Below are 10,514 nucleotides of genomic sequence, written 5' to 3'. Positions count from 1 at the left end.
TTTACATTCATCCTATCCCCTCCATGCATCATCAACCAACCAAAGGGTATACCCTGCAAGCCTGCGACCCCGACCCCCCCACCTAGTCTTCAGCACACAGCCCCTCTCCCTCTCTGGGTCTAAAGTCTCCAGTCGCTCCATCTCTCCACGTCATCCTCTCTGCCTCCATCTCTGGTGTCACTGCTTCTCTGGGAAGGGTCCTGCTCTCTGCTCATCTCCCTTGATGGTCTCAGGGACCTCCGCTCCTAGACTGCAAAGTCAATCACTCCCCTCCTTTTGCTACAAAAAGTCTACCTTTACATTTCCAACCCTCACAATCAGTCCTGATAACAATTACTCTCCATACACTTTTTGAATCTTTCTCGTATGTGTTGTCTATTTCCTACTTTTTGCCACTTTTCATATAGATTATATGAGACGGCTTCAAAAAGTTCGTGGGAAGATTCCATTGTCTTTTTTTTCTTTTGTAATTTTTACTGTGAAAAAATTGAATTGAGTGAAGATTTACAGATGAAATCATCAATTTTGCATTCACCAAATCATACACTTTGTTTCATCTCAGTGATTGCAATACCCTCTCCATGCAAAAATAGTTATCCCAACACCTCACTGTGGTTCCTACATTCATTGCACCCACCACTTTTTCCTTAGTTAATGTTGCCTTTTTGATTTTGATTGCTTTGCTAATCCATGGTGAGCATACCTTACTTGTATTGTTGTACTGTCTGTATACCTATCTACTGCAAAATCCCACTGTCTTTTTATTTCATTTCCCATGAACTTTTGGAAGCACCCTGTAATATTTCTGGAAGTGTTTCTCCTCTTTTATAGTGGTGAATAAGAAATTGTTACAGTAACACCACTCCTAACCAGTTCGGTATATAGGTCATTCTCATAAGATAAAAAGAATATAGTTATTGTTTTTAGTGATAATAATGAAAATGAAATGAATAGAAGGTTTGGTAATCACAAATAGCTTGGAATGGATTGTCCTCTGTAATTTAGATGTTCTACTTAAACCTAGAGAAAAGAGTAAGTGTATGTCAGTTCAAATGAAAATGAGTTAGATGTAATATAAAATGCTTAGCATGGAACAAGAGAGATTTGACATCTTAAGAATCACATTATATATACATAGATGCATAAAGAAAAAATATACCTCTTTGTAACAGTTTGAGTTGATTAAAGATTTGCTTTTACTATATTTCAAATACTTGAATTATTTTTTGAAGCTTTTTATTGTGAATTGATTGAAGCTTTACAGAGCAGATCATCAGTTTTACACTAACCAAAGCATACATTTCATTTCATCTGAATGATTGCAATGCTATCCATTCAACAAAAGTTATACCACGTCTCCCTGCCATTCTTATTTCCATACTCCCTCCTTCCCAACCCTTCTGAACTTTGTTGCTTTAAAGTAAATGTTGTTCTTTTAATGTTGAATGGTTGACCGTTCTGTGATATCAAATGCTCAAATTCTGCAAGTAAAATTTGTCAGCCTCATTATTATTGGTATTTTGTATAGTTGTTAGTTGTCTTCTAGTGGATTCTGACATTTTGAATAGGATAGTTCTTTGTTGTGGAACATTTTCCTGACCAATTCCTGATCATTCCTGGCCGCTTTCCCCTAGACGCCAGTAGAAACCCTCTTTCTGACCAACCAAAAATTCATTTAGTGATTGGTGGTTCAGTGTCATGGAGTCGGTTCAACTCACAGCGAACCTCTATAGGGTTTCTGAGCTTGTAAATCTTTATGGGAACAGAATTCCTCATCTTTCTCCCACAGAGTGGCTCGTAGAGTTGAACTGCTGACTTTGCAGTTAGCAGCGCAGCTCGGAATCCACTATGCTATCAGAGCTCCTTTGTTGTTGTTAAGTACTGTGGAGTCAGTTCCGACTCATAGTGACCCTGCACAGGGTTTCCTAGGCTGTAGATCTTTATGGGAGCAGAACGCCTCATCTTTCTCCCGCGGAACAGCTGGTAGTTTCAAACTGCTGACCTTGAGGTTGGAAGCCCGACTCGTAACCACTATGCTACCCTTTAGACATTGCCAAATGTCCTGTTAATGGCCGAAAGTCGCCTTTGATTGAGAACTGTTGTTTTAAAGTGATGCCATTTATGAAAAGGAGATATTTTGACAGTGTATGACTGTGGAAGGAACCAACCATTTTACTCATGTAGGTGATATTTAAAGCATTATTAGGTAAGTAGGTTGTGGGAACACTAAGTATGAGAATAAATCAATCTCATTTTTACAAATACGTGTATGTATTCCTGTTTATTAATATAGTCATGATTATATTTACACATCATATAAATATGTGTTGTTGCTGTTGTTAAGTGTCATTGAGTTGGTTTTGACTCATAGCGGTCCTGTAAGGGTTTCCAGGGAGTGGCTGGTGAATTTGAACTTCCGACCTTGCTTTTCAAAACCGACCTTGTGGTCCCAGTGCATTATCTACAGCGTCATACCAGGACTCCTAAATACATGCAAACATACATGTTTATATCTATATATAATATAGATATCTCAAAGCAGGTGAAAATGCTTACTGCTGGATATAACCTTTCACATGTCTTTGAAATTTTGTTCTGATATGAAATTTTAACTGTTTTATATATTGTTAATTTTAGCTACTACTCCATGGTTTGAGTCTTACAGAGAGACCTTTCTTCAGTCAATGCCAGCATCAGATCATGAATTTCTGAACCACTATTTAGCGTGTATCCTTTGATTTTTATGTTTTCTTGAAGCTAAAATGTTATGTAGAAGCTATTAATTTCAGAAATAGTTAAATGAAGGCAAATTGCCAAAAGGATATATAAAGAATGAGGAAGTTATTTTTTATTCATGATGTGTCCAAACTTTTGTTAATACCAATTTTTGAAAGTTATATCCTAAATACAGGACTGCTGCAATGTAGTCATATTTGATTCCAAAATAAGACAATTGAGGGCTTGCTTATTCTTTTTCCTTTTCCATCTAGCTTGGATATTTCATGTTTGATATATTTTAAAACCATTTTAGAAAAAGAAAATAAAGTTACACTGTTACTTGCTTTTACTGATTGCTTCAAAATTAATAGTTTGTTTTGACGCTTATATCATAAAGTTTTAAAAAATAACTTGTTTTATGGATGTTAAATATCCTTTGGTTTTGACTTTTCCATTTTCTTAATGAGGTTGCAGAGACATTAAAAGAGTTAGTGTGGTGCGATGGGATGGAGAGGAGCTAGATTCAGCTTAATTGTTTATTATTTGTACATTTTTGGCATTGTCCATTTTCATATATTTCTTTATTAGATATGTAAATGATGTAAAAAACATTCAGCCAAAAAAATCTTTAAAATTTAGAACCTTGAAGTACCTTGGAGCGTTTGCGAAATTATTTTGTACTTTTAGTGAAAACCAATGAAACTCAATTGTATTGTTTAGCTGAGAAAATAATCTCCTTTTTAAGAGAATAATATTTATTATTGTATACTAAGTGTTGATTACCTTAATAATATGGTTTACAAGGTATGTTGGTAGCATCTTCCAGTGAAGCTGAACCCATGGAACAGTTTTCAAAGTTGTCACAAGAACAGCATCGAATTCAGCACAACAGTGAATATTCTTACCCCAAGTGGTTTATACCAAATACACTTAAATATTACGTACTTTTACATGATGTAAGTGCAGGAGATGAGCAGAGGTAAGGATTATTTTTCTAATTAAAATTTTTTCCTGGTAGTGTTTAGAGGTAATTAGATCCGGCCTTTTAATTGAAGTGATTTAATATTAGTTTAGATATGTTGTTGTTGTTAAGTGCTGTCAAATCGGTTCTGACCTGTAGTGACCCTGTTTCCAAGGAGAAGCTGGTGAGCTTGAACCACTAACCTTGCAGTTCAAATGACTCTGCAGTCTGAGACAGCCCACAACGCCACACTTATTTAAATAGTAAATTGCCTTTTTTTTACTCAAGAAAGTAAAAAAATTATGTTCTGAATTTATTAATAAAACACTTAATTTTGTCTTTTATTCCAGAGTTATATTTAACCGCTAAATTAGATTTTGTAAATTTACCCAAATGTTCCTTTCATTATATGTCAGTCTTTGTATAAAAAGCAAGTTGCCTGTGGGTCTTAGCTATAATTTTTTATTTTATATAAAATTATTTAGTTTTCTTTTTCTTCCTTCCTAGCTTTCTTCTAACTTCGCTGTCTTACTGTTGCTTATAGGTACTTCTTTATACTTCTTGTCCCTTAATAGTCTTAGTCTTGATGCTTTTCACATTCTTAGAAACATCCAAATATTTTTTTCTTATTTTAGGGATTAATGAATAACATTCTTTTAAAATTAAAATAAATTCTTGAAAAAATGACAATGTTAAAAGCAATTTTACTTTTTTGGTTTTGTAGTTGATTTTGGCTTTTGGCTCAAGGTATAGTTTAAATGAACCTTTTGTTTCAAACTGATATCTTAGTGCCCTTTAGAATATGTAGTTAAGTAATCATTTCCTGCCTTTATTCTGCGTACAAAACATTTCTTCTATAAAACAGAGTATAAGACATACTTTGAAGATTACTACCCGTTAGGAAATTTTGAAATGTTAGAAATCCTTTGGACTGGCTACTAAAATTTGCTTCTGTTAGATGAATATGGTATAGAGCTTCCAGTTTGAATGGTTATAAATAGACAATTTAAATGTTAAAATACTAGGTCAGTTATTCTTGTGTTTAGTGATCATCATTGGTAAAGAAAGCAGGAGTTCTTTGTTATGTGAGTTTATGTATGAGATATAGACCTGTATTTATGCAAATTTATAACTTATTTATGCAGTATATTTTATTGTGTATAGTATGTTTTAGCTGTTTCTTGAGCTTATTTGTGTAGTTTTAACATCTACATTCAAATGCATGTTTTCCAACTTTTTTTACACTAAATGTCTGATTGACTCTGAAGTATCTATTTAAATTAGGTTAGCTATGTAGTAGAGCAGTTGGATAAGCACTGGACTGTAAACCACAAGGTTGGCAGTTCAAATCCTGCAGCCACTCCTTGGAAATCTTACATGGGGTTACTGTGAATCAGAACCAACTTGATGGTACTTAACAACAACAACAACTATGTAGACTGAGATTTCATGTACCATCAATTTATATTGTTTACTTCTTAAACTCTCTTACTCAAATGATCATGTGTTTCACCAACCACCAGATTTAGTTGTCTGAGCATACTTTGGATTGTTGTTGTTATGTGCCGTGGAGTCGGTTCCGACTCATAGTGACCCTGTACAGGGTGTCTGAGGCTGTTAATCTTTACGGGAGCAGAAAGCCTCTTCTTTTTCCTGCAGAACAGCTGGTAGTTTCAAACTGCTGACCCTGAGGTTAGCAGCCTGATTTGTAACCACTTTGCTGCCAGAGCTCCTTTGGATAGCTCTGCTTTAAGGTGATGTCCAAGCTAAATAAATTTCAGTTAGGACCATGTTATCGTTTTTTTTAATTTTTATACCTTCTTACTTTTGTTAGGTTTTAAGTTATTTTTATGTGTGTGGCTTTGTATTTTAATATACATTTTGCTTAAAGTATTCTTCCTATTTGCTGTAAATACTTTTTTTTTTTTAACTTTTAGATTTATATATATATATCTTTTTACTTGTAGAGCTGATTCAATTTATGAAGAAATGAAACAGAAATATGGAACTCAGGGTTGCTATTTACTTAAAATTAATTCTCGGACATCTAATCGATCATCAGATGAACAGATTCCAGATCCTTGGAGTCAGTATCTCCAGAAAAATAGTATTCAAAACCAGGTATATGTAAAAAACAACAACAATGAAGCAAACCACATAACCTTTATTTCAGTTTATCACATGATGTCATAGTATATTTTTATGCTTTGGTCTAACTTGTGCAATTCTGAATATTTGCTTTGTGGAATCTCTAGTTTTTGAATAAGGGGCTCAAAAATTAGTTTTAATCATCTACCACATTGTTTTTGCATACCCTTTCACCTATCTAATATCAGTGTTCATTTATTTTTCTTAAAAGATGGAAAGTGAATTACATATTAAGTATTTTGAATTAGATTGACTAGACATGCTGAGGGAAGAGAATTTTTAGCTTGTTTATTTAATTAATTATGAATGTTTACAGTCAATTCTTTATTATCAACATGCTCTGGGGTTGCCTTTCTACATTTTCAACATACTGTTCTTATGGCCACCGTTTGGCGCTCATAATTTTTAGGGGGGTGGGCTTTTTTTCTCCTGACTTCTTTGATTTCCTTTCCTTCTGAATTTTCAGGAAGTGTTTTTTTTTTTTTTTTCTTTCTTTTTTTATCTTTAGTTCTACACTTATGTTAATTGCTTTCTATTGATTGAAGTGGGGGGGGTCTAAAGTTTCAAATTCTGTCAAACTTTTCAGAGGGAATTGCGTGTCACTTAAGAGTATTCGAATGCCAAGTTCAATGATTATTTAAAATAATCATCAGTTGACTGGTTTTGTTAGAAGGAGGGTTTTTTAAGTAAATGCAAGTTTTACTTCTATTTTGTGCAGTGAAACCACACGATGTAATTTTTAGTATGATACTTAAGTTTAATAAAATTGATCTAATAAGTTTGTTTGCCTTTTTTTGTTTTGTGTTATATACAAGGATAAATCAAAAAGTATTCATAAAATCAAAGAAACCTTTGTTTAAAATGCATCAAATGTGAAGCTTTCATTTCATGATATATCCTCAGTCTAGGTATATGCCCTCCTGAAGGCATGGCATTGTTTCCATCTCTCTAATCTTTCCCAGAAAAATTCTACATTCTTTGATATATACCTTGTCAAAAAGACAGTTTTGACATCCAAGGGCTCAAGTCATGTTAATTCTCAGCATTGTTTGAGTTTTGAGAACAAGAGAAGTCTGAAGGGGAAAGACCAAGGCTATAGGGTGGATTGGGGGAGGTTTTCTAGCAAAATTCTCATAGGACAGCCCCAGTTTCCTCAAAGAATGAGCAGGTGCATTGCCATGATGAGAAAAAAAATTGCTTGGAGCAACTTTCTTGGACTTTTTCTCACCAATGCAGTTTTCTTAAAACTTTACAGTCAGCGCCCATAATAGTCATGTGTTTTTTGAGAAAATCTATCAGTTAGGCTTTGAAATCCCAAGAAACAGCTGCTGTCACTTGAGCTGACTTCTCTGCTTTAGATTGCCCAAGGGAAGCCTCTGTTTTGATTTCACATGTTTTTTCATCGATGGCACCCTAAGGAGATTAAGACAAGTGTTTTCCTGATTAAGACAAGTGTACTTGTCTGCAGCCATGTACTTTGAGTGCAGAGATATTTTAAACATGGTTTTCTTGGATAAAACCTGTTCATTTCTGAACTGGAATCCTCCTCACAGTATATTTTGACTTACCTTTGTATATGGAATTTTAGGTCCATATAATTCTATGCTTGTATTTAAAGTTGGAAAGGAGCATATAAACCAGGTAACAGATTTTGTAGAAGCCCAGGATTGGAGGATCATATAAAATCAATTTGTACCCCTGATTTAATATTGAATTTCCTTTAAGCCTATGAATGACTTGATGAATGACACTGTTAATTTTCTTTTGGTGACCTATTTCATTACTGAGTAGCTTAAATGTAAACCAAAAATTATCTCTATTGCTTATATCCGTTGGTCCTTTGGGGACCCTATCAATTTTCCATTAAGATAACTTTTTAAAATATAAGAGGATAGTTCCATGTCCCCCACTTTTTTTGCCCCCCCCAGGCAAAATATACCTAATTTTTTCAATTCTCTATCCCATGCTGATTTTAGACAGTTTCCTATCTTAGTCACTTTCCTTCTACTTTTAGTTTTATGTTTCCCGTGAAGTGTGGTTCTCAATAATACTTCATAGTGTTTGTGAAGTAGGCTTGGGGCATTTTTAGTTTAAGTTTTCTTGGTGAATGAACTGCTAGTGCCTTTGTGCAAATAAACATTGAATCGGGTATTTTTCAAAGCTCTTTGATATATTCAAAATTTATACTAGCATGCTAACACTGTGCTTGTGACCAAGGAGACTTTATACCATTCCTTTTTTCCTCCCTTGCTGACTATTAATTTATCTCTCTTACTGTTATTCCTAAGGAGCTCTGGTAATGTAGTGGTTACCAGTTGGACTGCGAACCTTAAGGTCAGCAGTTGGGAACTACCAGCTATTCTGCAGGAGAAAGATGAGGCTTTCTGCTCCTGTAAAGATTTACAGCCTCGGAAAGCCTGTACAGGGTTGCTATGAGTTGGTTCCGACTCCACGGCACATAACTGCCACCACCAATGTTATTCCTTGCTTGGACCATACACATATACAGTTATACAAAAATAAACAGAAAAAATGAGATAGAGATGTTAGGATTCAGACGAATTAGGGTAACAAATTGAGTGTGAAAGAAAGTTAAAAATGCTGTTGACGTGAATTGGAGTGGTAGTGTAAGATGAATGGAAGAAGTTAGGAATTTGAAAGATTGGAAGAAAAGAGTCTTCTTGTAGTAAATATATAACACCAACAATTACTAGAGCAGCAATAGTTGTTGATGAATTTGATGATAATTAAAAAAAATGATTAAATATAGCCTCTAATGTATTTTTGTTTTATTTTGATAGGAATCATATGAAGATGGTCCTTGTATAACTTCAAATAAGAATTCTGATAGTAACTTGCTTTCATTGGATGGATTAGATAACGAAGTCAAAGGTCTTGATATTCTCTAAGTTTTCTCTTTTGATTAACCATATACATTGTTGTGAAAGCATGCTAACCTTTACATTGAATACTGGGGAAATTTTCATAATGAAAAAAAGAGGAAGAGCAGTTAGACATTTTCTGAAGACTTTATTGGGTGACTTGGGTTTGCTTTTTGAAAAGTATATATGTAAAACTTAATTATAATTATATACAGATGTCTTTATAATTTTGTAGAAAGCAATGAAGCATGATGCTCAACATTGGTTATTCCCAAAACTCAGATGATTTTGAGAGGTTTATTTCAGTATTTAAAAGTGCAGTTGAGTGGTGAGAATTCCAAAGATTTTTTTGTTATAAAATCTTTGCTTATAACTTAGTTGTACTGGTTAAAAGTTGTACTGTTTAAAAGTAATTCTTTATATTATTTCAAAACTGCATTTTCCTCATTTCTTGCTTTATATAAATGTTTAAATTTCTGTTAATCCTAATGAACATTAACCCAAGCCCTCTAAATTTATTGGGGAAATGTTAATGTTATTATGAATAAGACTTCTAGAATATACAGAAAGATTATGCATAGGCTTTCCAGCATTCTTATCTTTTTCCAGTAGCAATGTGGTAGTATTGTCATAGTTATCTCTTGTATTCTTAGAGTAAAAAAAGATCTGTTTTTCAGTAGATGGCTTACCAAATAACTTTAGAGCTCACCCGCTGCAGTTGGACCAATCCAATAACCCTTCTAATAGCATTGATGGCCCAGATCATTTAAAATCTGCTTCATCATCACATGAAACAAAGAAAGCAAATACTGCAGTGATTCATGGTGCATGTTTAACCCTAACCGATCATGATCGGATTCGACAGTTTATACAAGAATTCACATTCCGGGGCCTTTTGCCGCATATAGAAAAAACAATTCGGCAATTAAATGATCAGGTAAGACGTAACATTTTGGATTGGTATTTTTAAAAATTCAGTAAATGGTAGACTTGAGAATATAATACTATAAGTTGTTTAAAGTATTTGAAATGTTTTGTTCTTACTTTTTTTTGTTTTAAAAGGTTTTATTGTGGATTGAGTGAAAGCTTACAGGGCAGATCATCAGTTTTACATTTAACAAATCATACACCTTGTTTCATTACAATGATTATACTCCCCTCCAGGTACCATCAGTTAACAGTATTTCTCTCTATTCGCTTTAGCTTTTTTTTTTTTTAAAAAAAAAACAACAAAACAAAACACTCAGGGATATGTAATTATTTACACCTCCAAAGGGCACGTTCTGCAAATCTGCCTCTTGGCCACCAGCTCTTAGTCCCTCTCTTCCTATGAATCTCAAGTCCTCAGTTGCTCCCCCTCTCCATGACCCCATCCTTGCCTCTGTCTCTGGTGTCACTACTTCTCTGGATAAGGTCCCGTATTCTGCTTGTGTTCTTCTCCCTTGATGGTCCTAGGACCCTTTGTTTCTGGACTGTAAGATTAACCACTCTCCTGTTTTTGTTACAAAACTTCTACCTTTACAGTTGTTACAGTCTGTTAGTCATGTTAACAGTTACTCATTACTGAATCATACAAATCTTTTCCCCCATCTCTTTACCACACCCATCTAGACAAGATGAAAACTATTCATTGGGGCCTCTTTATTCTCCCCCGTAATCTTAAACTAAACTTCCTCTTAAAACCTTGTAAGCCAGTCACTTTGTGCCTTTATCGCCACCTCATTTTAGGTAGCCATGTTTAAGTTTCCTGTCCCTATCTACCCTGTGTACAGAGGCTATATCATTGATACTTGATGTGAAGACTC

The 10,514-nt window shown here is 34.3% G+C and overlaps 1 protein-coding gene across 1 annotated transcript in view; it reads left to right on the top strand.

Moving 5' to 3' along the window:
- The window catches only part of TRAPPC8 (trafficking protein particle complex 8), a 136,684-nt gene that overhangs the window by 33,613 nt on the left and 92,557 nt on the right, over positions 1-10,514 (top strand). Inside the window, 5 exon segments of the mRNA XM_006835045.1 lie at positions 2,638-2,727; positions 3,523-3,697; positions 5,647-5,800; positions 8,629-8,719; positions 9,390-9,646. Of these exon segments, the coding sequence (XP_006835108.1) occupies positions 2,638-2,727; positions 3,523-3,697; positions 5,647-5,800; positions 8,629-8,719; positions 9,390-9,646 (767 nt within the window).

This window comes from Chrysochloris asiatica, unplaced genomic scaffold (genome assembly GCF_000296735.1).
Source record: "Chrysochloris asiatica unplaced genomic scaffold, ChrAsi1.0 scaffold00015, whole genome shotgun sequence".
NCBI classification, from domain to species: Eukaryota; Metazoa; Chordata; class Mammalia; order Afrosoricida; family Chrysochloridae; genus Chrysochloris; species Chrysochloris asiatica.
Note: the sequence above shows the minus strand (reverse complement) of the source record. Positions and strands in the feature narration are given on the sequence as shown.